A 19,395-nucleotide genomic window follows, 5' to 3' on the forward strand; every position below is an offset into this window, starting at 1 on the left:
AATGCAAAAGTTGAAAAGTTGTCAAGTATTGAAAAGCCAAACATCAAAAGAAATGACAAAAAGAAAACGTTCTCAAATGTTATATGCCACAAGAAATTGGGGTGGGTGGGGGGGACAACAACAAAAACAAACTCCCACATGAAACTCAATTACTATTGATCCCTTTATCCATCGTACCCATTTTGGTGCATGGTAAAGAGGGGACGTCCCTTCTTCTTATCTAAGCAAGAAGGGAATTCCGCGATCCTCCAGTGTTTCTAACACCATAGGGAGCCTATTCTTGATAAAAGCATTTAACGATTGAGGAAAAAGGTACCCTAGCTTGACACAACTTGGAGGTGATTTATTGGTACCCCATTAGTCTAATTAGATTATCATGTCTTCTTATCAATATTTAGTGTAGTTTATATTATTCTAATCTCTCTTTAATCTTGTAATCAACTTCTAATTAAGTATTAATACAAATCTCATTTCCTTAATTTCTCTATTGTTCATCTTTTTGATGTGACCATAATTAGAGCATAATTAGTCCCCGAATTAGCCTTGTTCTCATGCTTTTTAGTGCATATTTGGGTCATTTATTGTATTTAGTTCTTTGTTTTGCATATTCTTTGAGGTTTTGTGTCCTTGGTAGGAAAGGAGTGCAAACCTTGCACTTTCATGGCAAAATGAGACTAAATTGATTGAATTCAATGACCAAGCATCAAGAAGAGGCATGATTAGAAGGCCTTTGTACATATTATAGTAGTTGGGCAATGATGAGGAAAGATCCTTGCATCCCAAAAGAAATCCCCAAGGACTTTATGAAGAAAAGGGAAGAAAAGAAGAAGAAACAAGTCTGAGCAGCAATCCGTGCGGATTGTCCTGAAGACGCCCGTCCCCAGCACCACAATCCGTGCGTCTTCCTTACAAGAACCCCGGGCAGCAGCTACCAGAAGACGCCCGTCTTCTCCCAAAGACGTCCGGGCAGAGACTCACAAATCCGGCCGTCCCGAGCCTAAGACGCACGGATTCCAAGACAACGCAAATTCGTTTCTTCAAGCTTCAAGAAAGATGCCCATCCTTCAAAAAATACCGGCGTTTCCTTAAGTAGGGACTTAATCGTCATTTAAGCCCTTAGTTAACCCTAATGCACCCACCTAATTTCCACTATAAATACCCCATTAGTATAATTGGAAGAGATGTGTTCTTCTTATCAATTCTTAGAATAGTTAATATCAATCAAATCTCTCTTTAGTTTTGTAATCAACAATTAATCAAGTTTTAATACAAGTTTTATTTCCTTAATCTCTCTTTTGTTCATCCTTTATTTTGGGTAATTGAAGATTATTTGGGTTATTATTGGGAGAGATTGACAACCTATCAATCAAGCATCAAGTACTTCTTTTATTCTTTGCTTTATTATTGGAATCATTAGTCGGTATAATTCTCTTAATCCCTTTTTAATTATTTCTAATTACTTTCATTTGTTCATCATGTTTCACATTGTTGGTATGATTGACAACCTTGCTAGCATGTTCAACATGATAATGAGTGAGTAGTTCCATAGCTAGGGTTAATGGGTAATTAGGGGAAACCAACATGGGGAATGATTCATGCTTAAATTAATATGCTTTCATGGTTTATTTGCTTGCTTGTTTTGATCTCAACTCATGCACATGTTATGTTTGATGAAATGCGAGCCTATGAATCCTTGCATTTTTTACCCATCACCTACCTTTTCAATGAGACTTGTAAGATATAAACCAACTCGAGTCTCATTAGACCATGCATGTTGTTGTGTAGGGAAGACTAAGTCGACTTGTAGGTGTTGTACAATCTAATCGATTCGGCTCCGGGACCCAAACTTTCCTAGGATTATAAGATATAACCCAACTCAATCCATCACAACAATAATTGCTTGCTTATAATTTGAGAACATGTTTGTATGATCAATTCCCATGAATCCCCTATGACCCCATGACACCCTAGTGCTTTTTATCAATTGTTTACAACATTTCAATTCATCTTGCTTATTTATTTTCATTGCTATTTAGTATAGTGACCTTCTACATCAACCCAAATTCTGACACCCCTAAGACACCACTAATCTCAATAGAAATCTCATCTCAATTCCCGTCCCTTGGGATCCGACCTTTACTTGCCTCTTTACTAATTGTAGAGTTTTTTGTGAAGCTATAAATTGTGTTTTGGTCTAGGTGCTCCTAACGACAAGTTACCGAAAAGATTTAGTCCCGACCAATTTTATTTTGGGTAATTGAAGATTATTTGGGTTTATTGGGAGATTGACAACCTTCTATCAATCATCAAGTACTTCTATTATTCTTTGCATTATTATTTTGGAATCATCATTAGGTATAATTCTCTTAATCCCTTTTTAATTATTGTTAGTCATCTTCATTTATTCATCATGTTTTGCTTTGTTAATGTGATTGACAACCTTGTTAACATGTTAAACTTGATAATGAGTGAGTAGTTCCTTAACTAGGGTTAATGGGTAATTAGGGGAAACCAACATGGGGGATGATTCATGCTTAATTTAATATGTTTTCATAATTTATTTGCTTGCTTGTTGTGATCTCAACTTATGCACATGTTATGTTTGATGAAATGCGAGCCTATGAATCCTTGCATTTTTTACCCATCACTTATCTTTTCAATGAGACTTGTAAGACATAAACCAACTCGAGTCTCATTAGACCATGCATATAGTTGAGTAGGGAGGATTAAGTCGACTTGTAGGTATTTTACAATCTAATCGATTCGGCTCCGGGACCCAAACCTTCCTAGGATTGTAAAATATAAACCAACTCGATCCTATCACAACAATGATTGCTTGCTTATAATTTGAGAATATGTTTGTATGATCAATTCCCATGAATCCCCTATGAACCCATGACACCCTAGTGCTTTTAATCAATTGTTTACATGTCATTTAGTCATCTTGCTTGTTTACTTTTATTGTTATTTAGTTTAGTGATCTTCTTATCTCAACCCAAATTGTGACACCCCTAGATACCACTACTTGCAATCGAAAATCCTACATCAATACCCGTCCCTTGGGATTCGACCTTTACTTGCCTCTTTACTAGTAGTAGAGTTATTTGTGAAGTTATAAATATTGTTCTGGTCTAGGTGCTCCTAACGACAAGTAACCGAAATCTAAGCTCAAAGCGGACTCGACCAAGGGGCGGCTGAATTTATGGCAAAACAAAAAAGAAACTAAGGGTATTTATACTTTGTATATGACGAAGGAACAAATATGCTGAGGGGTTTGTTTAGTGCTTATTCTACTAGGAAAAAGAAATCAATGGGTTTAAGAAATAGAGTAGACAAACTAACGATGGATCCCAAGTAAAAAGAAGAATACAAATTTTACCATAAATTTTACCATAAAACAATTGGTATATATACACCGTTTATAATAATAAAAGATTCAAAAGATTAAAAAAAATATCAATAAGTTATATACAAAATATTTTGATATTACATGTTGGGTTATTGTTTGTATTGTTATTGATTGATTTTACAGGTTTTTAATAGTTAAAGAATGTAAACTTTACCGAGTAGGTCCTGCTATATTTTATGCAACATTTAATTGCGGGTAAAACATGCGGGTAAACTATTGAATCTGAATTGCTCAAATCTATTTCTATCTATATCTATATCTATATTTCTATATCTATATCTATCTATGTTCTATATTAAAGCAACAGTCAGTAACGGACTGAATATAAACAAAAGCTGATGTGTCAGCTTCTCATTAATCAGCCGTATCTATACCGTATATTTTGAAGAAGAATACAGTATAAATAAAAAATCCACTACCCAAATTTTCACACGTTTAACTCCCAACTATTTACAACTGCTTCCAAATATCCCACGTTTTGCTCTAAATAACTGATCTCAATCCTCCATATCTCGGTTTATTGATGTTATATAAATGATTGGCTTCATTCTCATCGTACCTCTTTCTCATCTTATCATTTCATCAATTAAAAAAATCCAGAAAATGGCTAACCAAATTACAGCAATAAAAATTTCCAAGTTGGTGAAGAACGTTCATAATGTCGAGTTGGGTGTTCGTGTTGTCTGCTTATGGAAACGAGAGAATCATAGGAACAAGGGCGAAAATTTTGGCATTGAAATGATCTTGGTTGATGCAGAAGTATGTCTCTATACCAATTATTTACATTCTACATCATTCTGTCTGTATGATATTGCTAATGAATGCGAAAACTAAAATGCTTAAATCGTTTAATGATCTGGTACTTGAAGTGATAAAGATAATTATGCTTGATAATGTTTACCATATGTATGATTTCGTAATAATGATAATAATAATAATTATGCCTCATTTTATGTTCAACATTATTTGAATTAACTTAAAAAATATTATTGAACAGAATTAAGCAAACAACACACCACCAGTGGTTGAGTAAAAAAAATTAAGAGCGACTTTTGAGGATGCAATTAGCATTCATCATCAAGTTACACAACTATTAGGACGCAAATAATAAAGGCTCTTAACCAATTAGAGGGGAACACTTTAACTATTTGCCTCAACAAATAGTTGCAAGTTAGCTATATATAATTCGTCCATTATTGTGGAGAAAACATGTAAAACAATTTGAAAACAAAGCATGTTAAGGCTCCTCATCCATTAATAGGGGAACGAGTTACAGCTTTTTCTTTTCTGTTTGTTTAACGCACCTTCCCAACAATACCCTCAATATATCATCATTGGGTATACCACAATTCTCATTTCACAAATCATTGAATTGATTCCATTTACTCAGTTACCATATACATAAGCGTTCCATTCTGAATTGGACGGTCAAATTCAATTGCATCTTTATATTAATCCTGTGAATCAGACATGTTAGTAGCAACTATAAAGTATATACAACATCTCATTCAATATGGATACTTCTTTCATTTTTTCAACAATGATTTCAGGGTGACACTATTCATGCAAGTATCAGCAAGTCATTGTTGTACAAATTCAAAAGTAAAATCACTGAAGCTCGTACTTATAGGCTCGGCAAGTTCACGGTCTCAGATAATAATGTTGGGTATATGACTGCTACCAAAATTCCATTGAGGATTTGGTTTGAGTACTCTACTTTTGCTATTGAAACAAATGATGCAAACATTCCTAAGTATGGATTTCAATTCTCAAGCTTTGTGGACATTATCCATGAAAATGTCAAGCTTGATGCATACCTAGGTATATATTTCCTATATTTTGTCAATATCAACATCCATGTAGTTCTTATTCATGTAACTAACAATTTTTATAACATATATGGACAGATGTGCTTGGAGTATTTGAGTGTTCACATCCCATTGCTGTATCTGAAAAAGGGAATGAATGGCCTCACATTGACATAATTGACAAAGAGTATGTACATGATAGTGTATTGACAGCTTTATGAAATTTACATAATTTAATTACTTACACTAATTATATTAAACGTGGCAATGCAACAACAATAAGCTGCCATTTTCTGTGTTTGGAGATTATGTCAAACAAATCGTGAAGATCATTAATGAGTATGCGGATGCAAATGAAAAGTCAATACTAGCAATACAGTGTGTTGCTCGGGCACAAGGGAAGGGTAATTCAAGATTTATCTACTTCTCAAGTTCATACATCAAATAACAGCATACAAAATGGCAAAGTGAATTGTAGTATGATTGATTTTTAAATATTTCAGGTGAAGTTCGTATAACAAGCGCATTTGAGGCAACACGTATTTACGTGAACCCTGATATTCCACAAGTTACAGAATGCAAAGAACTTTCCAAAACAAGTGGGTCAAACTCTGATACCTCAATAACCACCAATGCAGATAATGAGAACCCTACCATTCGCCGAAGGCTGATATTCAAGACAATTTCTGAACTCAACAACATTGACAAAGTAAGCAAAGTTTAACTCGAACTAATAAAAATAAAGGTTGTACTCCCTCCATACCAATCCAAAGTAACATTGTCCAAAATGGCACTTTTCATGGTCGTAGGAAATATTCGATATTATTCTTAATCTATAAAATAAAATATAGTCATGTGAGATCTTGTTTGATTTACAATCATGAATGCTACAAGAATATCATTTTTTTATAATTTTTAATAATGTGTAACTAAAGATATTCACATTGCAAAATGTGTCTCGCCAAGTGTCAAAAAGTCAATGTTACCTTTGGATTGGTATGGAGGAAGTATATATTATTTTGTGTTTGATAGACTATATATCAATAATATAAACTGATTCATTTGCAGGCTGGAGTGTACAGCACATTAGCTACGATTAATGAATTAGATGCAAACTTTAAATGGTACTACTATTCATGTAAATTCTGCCGTAGGAAAGAAACTTTAGATGTAGACATGTTATGGAGATGCACGAACGATTACTGCAAGGGTCATCGTGAACCAATGTTTGATGCAATTCCTAGGTGTTGTATCGTCTCAATCATATTAAACAATCATGTGATCTACCTTAATATAATTAAAAATACTAACCTCTTTACTATATCATAAGTTTCAAGTTAGATACCACATTTCAGTGAGGAAAATATCAGCGGCCAGGCAGAAGGTGACGAGGGGAATGTTGCCAAGTTGTTGTTGTTCGAGACTCAATTGGAAGGCCATATCAGCAAAACTTCTAGCCAATGTCTCGCTGACCTGAAAAAGGCAATAAATTATATTAACATACAATTTTATTTGAAACTTCAGTATGCTTATTAATTAATTTGGTAATAAACTGCAGGTTGGAATCAAAGATGGTATTCCAGAAGAACTTGATATGCTTATTGGGAAGCAATGGTTGTGCAAAATAGAGGTTTCAAAGAGATATAATATTGAGCAAAAGTCGAACTGTTTCACAGCCCTGTGTATAACAGATGAAGAGGAATCGATTGCATGGTGGAAGGCAAAATACACTGATGCAAAGGTACAATTTATTAAATTGAACAGTAGCAAAATTAATTGAAAATTGATTTGTATTATGACGTGAAGTTTTCTTAATCATACATGAATTAAGGAGAATTGAATCCAACAAGATGGAAATCCATTAGAGAACATGACACCAAGTAAGCGCAAACTGAAAGAAATAATTGAGTGTCAGGCAATTGCATCCACTGAAAATATATCACGTGATGAAAATGCATCCAGCAACAAGCTTCCAGTGAAAGTGAAAGTGAAAGTGAAGATTGAGAAGAATTAAGATATTTAGTGTCGATCATGGTAATCATATTTACTGATCTACTTACGTATTATGTTTTCTATTTAGTTATTTGCTACTTAATATTTGCTTCTATTTATTAGGAGAGACTATTTCAAAGTTGTTTTTTAAGTTGTTTAATTTCAATTTAAACAGTGTAAGGATTGCCATTGGTGTAAGCACTTATTCATGATCTATTTTTGCGGCTTTTTTATTATTATAAGCTCCCTCTTTTTAAAATCAGTAATAGTGTAATATCCTATTAGTTATGACATTACAAAAAAGTTGGTCTGACATAATTTTTTAAATAAAATGGGATATCGCGTTAAAGTCACTTTCAAGTTTAAATACCATAAATTACCCCCAAGTGTTTTAATATACTTTTGGAAAACTTGATAAAACATAATCTATGAATTAAACAGGTAATGTTTAAATGATTGCATTTGATGCCAAATTAAAACTGATTACGTTTGATCGATTCCGTTTGATGTAGAAGAAGCCAAAAATTAAAACCGCTTTCAAACTGTTTTAATAAAACGCAGTAAAAACAATTATTTGTTAAATGCATTCTTACCGACGAACCAAATATCATTCCCCAAACTCCCAAAGTTATTCGTCTAATACAAATTGGCGTCATTTTTATTTGTTAAATGCAAAATCGAGTTTGAATTGGTATAAAAAATAACAAAGTCCATTGTTTATTGCTACATTATATTCAACCTCAAAAATCGGCAACAAACAATGCAAATTCCTCTGATTTTAGAAACAACTATACTGCATTACTATGCAAATGAAAATAATCTATTCATTCACTATATGACTTAATACATTGAACTGCACTATATGACTTAATACATTGAAATGCAATATTTATAGAATTATTTCATGGGAATAATCCCACCTATGGCCCTCCTGCAAATAACACTCAAACTTATCAGTAATTCGAATTAAATCCATCCTATTCACTAGTCTTCCCATAACAAACTCACTTAATATCATTACCGGTTACTTTAGGTTATTGTCTCTCTCCTCCTTATATAACATATTTCGACTGATTTCCTCCATTTTTCCACATCTTCTCCTCCTTTCTTTAACCTTTTTCTTCTCCTTTTTGCTTTTGTGATTCTCCTTCTCCCTAATTCTTCTTCTGCTTTATTTTTTTCGACTCCCCTTTTCTTTCCAAATTGATGGGGAAAAGTTCTTATGCATGCTCATCTAATTCATGGAGTTCAAAGATCGTCCAAAACACAGTTTTATGCAAACACAATGTTGGAGCAGTGTTGAGGTTTACGAAGAAGGGAGAGAACGCTGGTAAATGGTTTTACGGATGTTCTTTTTGGCCGGTATGTTAACTGATTTCTTAATTAGTTCTTATGTTAATGGGTTTAATTTTAGAAAATCTTAATTAATTGAAATTGGTATGTTAAATTGAATTGTAGCGGAATCACTGTGACTTATTTCAATTCGCGGAAGTGAACTCGGAAACTGAAGACTTAGATAAGAAGATATTGAAGATATTGCTTGACAAAATACAGAAGTTGAAGTTGAAGAATGAAAAGTTGAAGGAGGTTGTGGTAGAATTAAATTCTGAAATTAGGAAGTATAGGAAAAGCGAAAAATTAATGTTGTATGCATTGTTGGTTTCCTGGGTTATTGTTGCATTTTTTTGTATGTTTAAGAGTGTTATTTGATGTATAAAACAATGAAGGATGATCAATGTAAAAGAAGTTCTCAATGACAGTGTTGAAATGTTTGTTAATCCATCCATTAATAGTCATTCCATTCATACGGATTCCAAAATGTAAGCAGCAGCTTTTGTATTTTATTACACCATCCTAAATAGGCAGTGAAATCCAAAATAAACATAAACAACTAGAGCTTGTTGTGGTTCAACCACTTTGTCCAAAATAACAAGCTAACATTAACTAAACAAATCATAAGAAGCTAACATAAACTGATCCTGACAAGCTAACAAAAACTACACCAACAAATCAGCTTGTGTGCCTTTCTTGCTTCTTATGGGTGGTTTATTGATGCTTGGGTAGGCTGAGTACTTGGCCCCTGGTCTCCACTGATGCTCACTGGTCCTCTAGTATTGCCTGGTACTTTGGTGTATGCATTCCCATTGTCATCAAATAATAATCTAAGTCCTTGTGGTGCCTGTTTCAATGACATAAAAACCAAACCATTATCCGTCAGAGTTGAACAGTTATCAACTAACATTCAAACTGTATGCAACATTACATTTAAAAATCACAACAGAAATGATTAGTTATGCTTACCCTTCCTCTGCCACCTCTTCCTCTAGTTGTCCCTCTTCCTCCACCTCTTCAACCACCTTTTCCTGTCCTTACAGTCCTTCCACCTCTCCCAGTTCTGGTGGGGTGTGCAGTAGCAGTATGGTGAGGGGTAGATGTTGAAGCAACACCTTCAGTCACTACATTGTTCACCCTTGGCCTTCCCCTACCCCTTTTTGCTGGTGGTTCAACAACCTTGTCTTTATTAGGACAGGTTCTTTTATTATGGGTCTTTGACTTGCAAACTAAGAAAGTCATTTGTAACCCATGTTTAGTCAGTTTGCCACTCCTTTTTGGATCCTCGTGTGTATCCCTTCTCCTCTTCTTCCTTGGCCTACCAGGACCAACTTTTATTGGAGGTGGATTTAGAGTAAGGACAACCTTTGGTGCCTTTGGCCCGGACATGGGGTAATTGAACCACCATATGCTCTAAGATAGGCATCTTTCTTGTACATGTCATCCACATATTCTTCAGGTTGGCCATGAGCATTGAAGATAGCAGACACTGCGTGACTAAATGGGATCCCAGTCAAGTCCCATTTCCTGCAAGTACATGTCCTTCCAACCAAGTCAACTGAGACCTCATATATGCCTTGTTTTACTTGAACCTTGTGGTGTATGAAGGGATGACTTCATAGGCAACAACTTTATTCTTCTCAATTTCTAATTTGGCCTGAACTCTAGGACACACTGTCAAATCCTTCTTCTCTATTTCAGCCTTTTTCAAAGCCAATCTTTACACCATAGCTGTTCTGATGTCTTCAAGAATGTATATCACATGCTTTGCTCTAGCATCTATGATATATGCATTGAATGTTTCTGCCATATTGTTCACCATTACATCAGTTTCGGTGGTGGTATTGATGAAAGCCCTTCAAAAGACGAAGGATTACAAGCTAAGAAGGCTTCAGCTGCCTTGTGATCAACTTCTCTCATGTCACTTAGAGCCTGATCAAAATCAGCTTGATTGCATGATTTAGCACAATTCCAGAACAATATCTTCATTTCATCACCTTTATAAGACTTGTGCCAGTTTGCAAGGATATGACTGGCACAATGTCTATGCTCTGCCTTTGGGAGTTCCTATGCAACCATTGTGAGGATACTCTGCATACACAAGTACAATCAAGTTAATAAAGAAGTTTTTATAGCTGATATTGATCTAATTAACTACTAAAAAACATGTACAACTAACAGGATTGTTAATATCTGATGTTGATCTGATATGATAGTCCACCCATCACCATCTTCTTCTGCTAAGACCTTCTTCAGTTCCTTAAAGAACCACTCATAGCTGTCATTGTTTTCCACTTCCACCACAGCACATGCTACTGGATACATTTGCCCATTAGCATCTCTACTAGTTGCAGCAATTAGTTGACCTCCCAAAAATATTTTCAGAAAACACGAGTCAACACATAAGACTCTCCTACATCCTTCAAGCCACCCTTTTTTTAGAGCATCAAAACAAACAAACAGCCTTTGAAATACAGGTACTTTACCAGGAATGGTAGTTAGAGTGAATACACTGTTTGGCTCTTCATCATTCAAAGCTTGGATGTAACTCCCAATCTTACTATAGTGCTCTTTCATAGAACCATGAGGCATTCTATGAGCAAAATATTTCACCCTATAGGCAAAAGTTTTCTTGATGAGGACCTTTTATGCCCTTCTTACTATCTCTCAATAATATCATCAGCTGGCCAATGAGGCCTTGCTTTGAACACCTCCAAGATTTGCTTGGCTAACCAAGGTGACTTCATCTGCCTATTTCTTTCCATGTTTCTGTGGCAGGTATGATTTGGGTCAACTGATTTCACCAATATACATGCACTTGTGTTGTCCTAACTAGCATACAACTTAAAGGGACAACCAACAACACATCTCACCCCAAGCCTTTGGCCTCTTCCTTTGTCACTCTTATCAAAAGTAAGATTTATACCTTGTGCTATAGCATACCTTGTCACACAATCTTTAAAAAACTCCCTATTTGGAAATCTGATGCCTACACACCACCTTAGCTTGCTGAATTCAGTCTTCTCATCAACTTCTGGTATCCTTTTCTTCTTTCTTTTACCTGGTATCGGATCTTCATCATTTTCAGCAGGGGTGTGAATCTCATCACCACTATTGTTTTAGTCACTTACCCTACCTTCATCAGCCTTAATTAGTTGACCAACAACTTTTTTCTCACCTTCAACTTCTTTCTCTTGTCCAGGTAACAAGATAGAGACAACTTCTATCTGTAGTTGTCTTGCAATCTTCAAGGCATTAGCATTCCAGCACTTAACCTTCTCCCTTGCTAGCTGCAACTCTTCATCAGAGTCACCATCTGACTCTATTTCTTTCTCAATAAAATTCTCTACCTCCTCATTCAAGACATCAATTTTAATTAACTCATCATCAGTTAAATTGACCTCACTAGAACTATCATCACCATCACTAACATCATCCTCATCAGGATCATACCCAGGATCATCACTCTCACTCAAATCATCCCACTCAACCTCATTAAATATACTTAACCCAGCATTGTCAACTTCAGCTTCATAGTTGTCAAACAGATCTGCTATTCTTGTGTCATTGTAATCGTAGAATGATTCACAGGGTTGCTTAGAAGATTCAGGAAGTGTGGATGATGCTTCAAATGGTTTTTCAGGAACTATTTGTTTTGATGGGGTAGTTTGTTTTTATGGTTTAGATGAGGGAGTTTGTTTGGATGGGGCTGCTTGTTTGGAGGAGGCACTTTGTTTAGATGTGGTACATGCCTTTAGGGTTTCAAGAGCATTTACACCTTCTTTACAAGAAGGGCTTTTCATTTGTGGTCCCTTTTCTACATCAGCATTTACCCTTATGCCCTTAGATTCTTTTTTCCTCCTTGGTGTGAATTTCTATGGTAATTGAATAATAGTTTTGAACTCCTCATCATTCATCAATTCCATAACCTCAGAAATATCCCTCTCAGAAACAAGATAACACTCAACAACTCTTTTCCCAACTGACATTGTAGTCATAAACCCAACATCTTTATCATCTTCAACCTTCTGCAAGCCTACCACAGGGTGCATATAGAAAATACCATCTACATTTCTCCTAAACCTGTCACACTTTTTAGCCTCTTCAAGTAATGTAAACCAACAAACCTCATCAGGGTCCACGCCCACAGTCCTAAAACACCTACTGCCACAAACCAAATGTAATTGACCTTTCCTCATGGAACCTCCATGCCACAATTTCAGTGTAACGATGTCCCAAGGAGTTGCCTAAATTAACAATATAAACATAAAAATCAAAACTACAGAAGAAATAACAGATTTTACTAATGGAGAAATAAACAATGTGGATTTATGAAGATTAATTGCATTTGAAATTGAATGATGAAGAATACCAAAATTTGATTATAAAAGAATATATCAGCCAAATTATACTACACTAACACATACATAAACATAGTATAACAAGATTAAACAGTTAAAATTAAAATCAAATTGAAATTTTTTAAGTAAACGAGAGACTTACTTTTCCCATTGCTGCTGAAGATCCCAATGGTAAAGAGAAGATGACGAACACCCATATGTAAATTGATGAGATTGATGAAGATTAATGGAAAAATTACAACTTGAATGATGAAGGTTAAGAATGGCGGGTTTTTGGAAGATGAACAAACAAAGATATGAAAACGTAGGAGAGAGAGAGAGAGAGAGAGTCAGTTTTGTGTGTTTAAAGTGTGTTGAACACACTTATCATTATTTTAACCTAAAATTAACACGGCTTACCAGTTGTTCAAGTTTTCGGTCTTCCGAGTGTGTTATGGGAAGACTAGTGAATAGGATTGATTTAATTCGAATTACTGATAGGTTCGAGTGTTATTTGCAAAGGGGCCATGGGTGGGATTATTCCCATGAAATAATCCATATTTATAAGAAAACTAGAAACAACTTCACGTTGAAATGAATATTTTCATAAGGTTTCTGACTCATTAGTATGACATGTCTTAATGTCTCAGATAACATAATATATTCCTCGATGCTTTTAATTAATTACCAAGTTTCAATTACTTATCATAAATTGTGATGTTTATTACGTGCACAGTATAATCTGTGTTGCATTCAATTGACCAATAAGAAATAATGATGAGAAACTTATCTGATATTTCAACAAGAGATAAACAAGTAGGACTGATAATCCATTCAGTATCCAATTGTCATGTGAAGCTTTGTAATCCAATCATCTACAATCAACAATATTTTCGTCAATCAAAATTACTGTTGACAAAATTATATGCACGGTTATAATCTCAGTTCCATTCAATAGGCACAGTACATATATGATATGGAAGACAACAATTTTTATTAAATCGTTTTTAAAACAGATTATTTTTGTGTCACATCTAACCTATAACACTTTTTTTTATCTTTTTTTAAAAAAATAATTTTTAGTGTGAAATCAAACGTATCTCTAAGTATATTAACTCTTCTACTTAAAAATGGGAGGTTTTTGCTATTTAATCAAAGAGGTAATGGGACATGTCTTGAATACATGGTAGCTAAAATATAAACAGTAGAATTTTTGGTATTTGTATTTGACCATGATTCCACTTCCACATCCACTACATAGATCATGCTTCAAAAAAACTGGTACCACTTTCCCACTATCGAAACAAGTATTAAAAAGATTTGTGGAGTATAAATACATACTCAATTAGTTCAGACGTCACAAAAAATTCATCTCCTAATTTACAATACACCAAAATGGTTCATCACATTACCTCAACAAGTATTTCTAAACTGACAAAATATTTTACAATGTAGAGCTGAAAGTTCGAGTTGTTAGCTTATTGGCACACTTTAATCAGAAGAACAAGGAAGAAGTTTATGCAATTGAGATGATATTGGTTGATGAACATGTATCTTCATTTTATATTTATTTAAAATATGATCATGCTGCATATTATGTATGATGCTATGTTAAGATATTTATTTAAGCTGAATATGATGAATTGATGATATGCTGAAATATACGATGAAAGAATTTGTACTGGATTTTCTATCTACTGATCATGCAATTTATTCATAATGGTGATGATTACGTTTGTAAAGGGTTTGTTTTAAGAGTGCATAATTTTGTAAGTTATACACCATGACCTGATCATAACATCTAAAACTGATTTCAGATTTGTTACCACTAAACAATATCATTATTTTTGCAAAACATAGATGGTTAGTAACCTGTCAAAAGTATGCAACAAATGTTTGTCATTATATGATAATTAGGTAACAAATAAATATGCAAGTAAAGACTATAACACTCAATTCATAATTGTTTTTTAGGGTCACCTGATTCAAGCCACTATCAACAATTCACTGATGTACAAGTTTACAGACATAATGAAAGAAGGATGTTCTTATAAGCTGCGCAGATTTATAGTTTCAGAGAACATTGGTCATATGACTGCTACAAAGAACTTATGGAGGATAAGATTTCAGTACACCACATATGCTATTGAGATCATAGATTTGAAAATACCAAAGTTTAATTTTTGCTTTAAGAGTTTTGGTGATATCATAGATGACCATGTTCTACCAAATACATATATAGGTAATAAATTCTTTTTTTACTTTATCATTCTTAAATACATTCACACGTCTATATTTGGAAAGCTAACTAATGAAATTTTGTTTGTGAATGTGTAGATGTTATTGGGGCATTTGAGATGTTACACCCAATAGCAGTATCAGAACAAGGAAATGAGTGGACTCATATTGACATAATCAACAAAGAATAATTATTTTATATTATGCAATCTAAAATCATTCATTTTCACAACATTATAGTCTTTTAATGAAACTTTCATAATTAATTAAATGCAGCAACAACATATTGTCATTCTATGTATTTGGGGATTATGTCAAACAAGTTGTGAAGATTAACAAGGAGTATGCTGGTGCAAATGAAAGGCCCATTCTAGCATTGCAATCTGTCATACGATCAGAATGGAAGGGTACGTAAGTACTACTAAACAACATTATTTTACATTTACGTACGACCATAAATTCAACTATATGTATTTGACGATTATAAACGATGCTTATTTTCTCAGGTGAAGTTCGTATTAAAAGACACTTTCAGGCAACCCGCATTCATGTAAATCCTGATATTCAAGAAATCAAATATTTCAAGGAAACAGATGCTGCAATGGGGTTAAACTCAAAGAGCTCGGTAGTTGTACAAACAAAGAAGCATGAAAGTTCTCAACGTCATCAGTTAATATTTACCATAGTTACTGAACTAAACAATATTGAAGAGGTCATAACATTTCTGCACTTTATGTATGAATTCATTTACTTCACCATAATAATAGTGAAATAACAGTTTTCCTGATATGATATTTATTAACAGGTTGGAGTCTTTAGCACGCTCGCAACAATTACTAAGTTGGAGGAAAAGTTCAAATGGTTTTATTATTCATGCATGTTCTGTCATAGGAAAGACAAGTTATGGGGATGCAACAAACACACATGCAGTGGTTATCATGAACCAATGACTTATGCTATTTCTAGGTTTAATAAAGACACAAGTTATTATACATATTAAAATTATTCAAAATAATTATACGTCAATAAATATTGATCAGGTCATACTTTACCATAGGTTTCAGGTTATGTGCCACATCATAGATGGAGAGTATACTAGCAATGAGGAGGCCAGTGCTAAATTGTTGCTTTTTGAAACTCAGCTAGAAGCCTAATTCGACAAGACTGCTGCAGAGTCTCTTTCTGAAATGAAAGAGGTAAAGAAAAAAATTTAGTTTTCTCCAATTCTGTTAACAAATTTATTTGTTAAACAAATTTATTAAAATGATACAGGCAGGAATCAAAGAAGGTATGCCCAAAGAACGAGAAGTGCTCATAGGAAAACAGTGGGTGTGGTAAATTGAGGTGTCAAGGAGGTACAAGAATGACAAGAACTTTGACTATTACACAACAACTGCTATATCAGACGATGAAGATTTAATTGACTGGTGGAAGGCAAAATATCATGCTACAAAGGTTATACAACCATTTCTTCTACTTTATATGTTTAATGTATATGTAAAGTTTAAGTGTATTATGTATCACGTTGTCTTAACTTTGATCTTTATTATGAAAATAGATCAATCAATCGGAAATGAGCGAGTACTATAGTTTTGGGATTTCAGAAGTGAGAACCCCACCAAAGCGCAACATTTTAGAAATAGCTGAATGTGATGAATTTGGAAGCATTGGGAAATCATGTATATCACAAGATCATTCTTCAAACAAGATACCAACAAAGATCTAGAAAGAGAACAGCTAAAGGAAGAATGAAGATAAATTACTGAGTTGTGTGCTATATAGTGTTGAGTTTTCGTATTTCCACAAGTTATTCTATGTCAATGTTTGTTTTTTTATGTATGTTCTAATCTAGACTTAAAGTAGCTTCAATTTCTAGGATGTTAAGTTAGCACGTTTGTTTAAAGACTAATTTTGTTACAGTATGAGTGTAAGCACACCTTCAAGACTCATCTTTATGAAGTACCTTTTATTTACAAGCACAACTCTCTTTAATCTTATGTGCTAAGTTGGAAATTTCGTTCTGCAGGCATATTTATTCTTAAAAAAATACATTACAACCCATATATAGTAAAAGAGATATGCAAAATAATGCAGTAATTCGTAATGGAGACATGATAGTTAACATATCTGCATTAAACTATTTATATGTACAAGTAATATGTAATTTATAACACGAAAATTTGCATGTTTTATAAAACTAAGGAAATTACACAATTGTTTTCAATAAACTTGATCATAGACAACACAATGCATTAAATACACAAAGAGATCCTTAATAAACAAAGAGACAAGCGAGATGAGAAACTTATCTCATAGACTTGCAGACGATATACATTGTACATACAATGTACACCCCACTTGACTGTCACATTCACCGTCTTTTTATTCATCTTCATAAAAGACAGAAAAATTAATACATACACGTTCAATATATGTGAACTATTTAATCGAAAGTGTAGTTTTTAAATAATATAAACAGTTCAGCTTAACCTACATTGGCTAATACTCAATATGTGCATATAATTCCAAGATGTAAACAATTAATACCATAAAAAATATTTACTGAATAATATTTCTTTGATCATATATAAATACATTTTTTAAATTCATCTTCAAATTACATGTAAACAATTAAGACTATAAAAAATAGATATCAGTAAACCAGTAAAAGGAGTAAAACAGACGTCTGTTTTTTTTTTTAAAAAAAAATTACTCAATAAATTCAGTAAAAGGAGAAAAATGAAATTTCTATGAAATACCGCCCACTAACATTTATCAAGGGCCCTTTATTTTAGGTTAGCTGTTACAAAAAACCTCCACAAAAATTACACCTCTCTCAACATTACAATCTACAACAAATGCTCACATAATTTACAACACTTATAATATACTCCGTACATTAAAATCTCAGAAATTCAACAAACAAAAAAGTTCAACTTTATTCATAGAATGGAATATGTCAGCTTATCAGATTGAGTTTTACACTACAATTCAAATAAGCTCTTTGCATAAGTAAGTATTTTTTTCATAGCTTATTGTGTTCATATCTAAATTTCAAGGAAAACTTTCTTATCGAATAAATGATATTGAAAGTCAATTTTGCAAGTTTATCATCATGTAACCATCATTTACTTTATGATGACAGTTAAAGTTAATTGAAGAATGGAAAGGCGGAATTCGTCAAATTCCCAGAAAAATAAAAGGATGAGAAATTCTAGAAACGAGTCAGGTATGTAATCTACTTATTTGTTTTCAAATTCATCACTTTAAATTTGATGCATATACTGTGTCCATAAAGAGCAGAAGCTATGAAACATATATTGTGTTGTTACTTATATGTCATGCCTTCAGATGTTTGCCTTCCGATGTTGAGAACCTCAATTGTGTTTTATGTGATTCTTGAGAACTTGATTTAGCGATTATAACTGTCAACAAAAGGAAAATATTAGACAAAGCTATAACAAAATTTAAGTTAAAAAATAGTCAATTAGTTTTAAATTAACGTTAGTGTTGTTAATTGTTCTCTTTATTGTAATATATTTTGAAAATATCATATTAATCCTTAATATCAACATAAATTTTCAAGAAAAAATCATCTCATTTAAAACTAAGACGCGGAAAAATAGTATCATATAATATCTGTTCCATATACAACAGTAACAAATTTCATGATTCATACCAATTACTACTTGAAATACCCACATTTCGACAATAGTAAGTAATATAAATGTTGATTAAATTATGTAAAATTACCTTTAAATTAAGGTATAGTTGTTAAAAAGCTTGAAAGATAACAAAAAAATACAAAACATCACAAATCTCAAAAGGTCGTTTTAATTTGCTAAAGATAAAAACAAATTTTAAAAAAAAATCCAACATCTTTATAAACAAAAAAGAAATCCAACTCAACAGAAATGTCAACAAATCTCAACTAACACATAGATCCATCAAAACAAGCACATAGTGTTATTTATCCTTCACTAAAATTCGGAGTAATTCTAAAATCATCATAAATTTGCGCTTTTTATAATATTTTGTTACATGCAATTACATAATTTGGCTTCCACATTCATTTAACCTCATTATAATTGAAAAAGTGCTTTTGTAATTGAAAAAGTAGTAGCTTGGCCAAACATAATAAATTAGAGAGTTTTAAAAGAGTTTTTGAGAAGTCAAAAACTGATTATTCACCCCCAAAAGGAGAAGTAGAGATTTCCTACTTCTACTTCTACTTTTTATATAAAGAACCAAATAAGCAAACAAAAGTTAGGCCAAA

At 33.2% G+C, this 19,395-nt stretch overlaps 1 protein-coding gene across 1 annotated transcript; it reads left to right on the forward strand.

Moving 5' to 3' along the window:
* Positions 1 to 4,012: 4,012 nt before the first annotated feature.
* On the forward strand, positions 4,013 to 7,231 carry LOC141628263 (uncharacterized). Its single transcript, XM_074441427.1, has 9 exons — positions 4,013 to 4,168; positions 4,960 to 5,230; positions 5,317 to 5,420; positions 5,546 to 5,621; positions 5,721 to 5,926; positions 6,286 to 6,461; positions 6,573 to 6,699; positions 6,776 to 6,958; positions 7,133 to 7,231. The coding sequence occupies exons 1-9, from the start codon at positions 4,013 to 4,015 to the stop codon at positions 7,229 to 7,231; spliced, it is 1,398 nt and encodes a 465-aa protein (XP_074297528.1).
* Positions 7,232 to 19,395: the final 12,164 nt, after the last annotated feature.

The sequence above is a fragment of the Silene latifolia genome, chromosome Y (assembly GCF_048544455.1).
Source record: "Silene latifolia isolate original U9 population chromosome Y, ASM4854445v1, whole genome shotgun sequence".
Lineage (NCBI taxonomy): Eukaryota > Viridiplantae > Streptophyta > Magnoliopsida > Caryophyllales > Caryophyllaceae > Silene > Silene latifolia.

Excerpts from the sequence above, each read along its gene's own strand:
- LOC141628263 (XM_074441427.1), top strand. The coding sequence starts at position 4,013 with ATGGCTAACCAAATTACAGCAATAAAAATTTCCAAGTTGGTGAAGAAC. Across the intron at positions 6,700-6,775 it reads GTCTCGCTGACCTGAAAAAG|GTTGGAATCAAAGATGGTAT; the intron begins GCAATAAATTAT and ends AATAAACTGCAG. Across the intron at positions 6,959-7,132 it reads CAAAATACACTGATGCAAAG|GCAATTGCATCCACTGAAAA; the intron begins GTACAATTTATT and ends ATTGAGTGTCAG.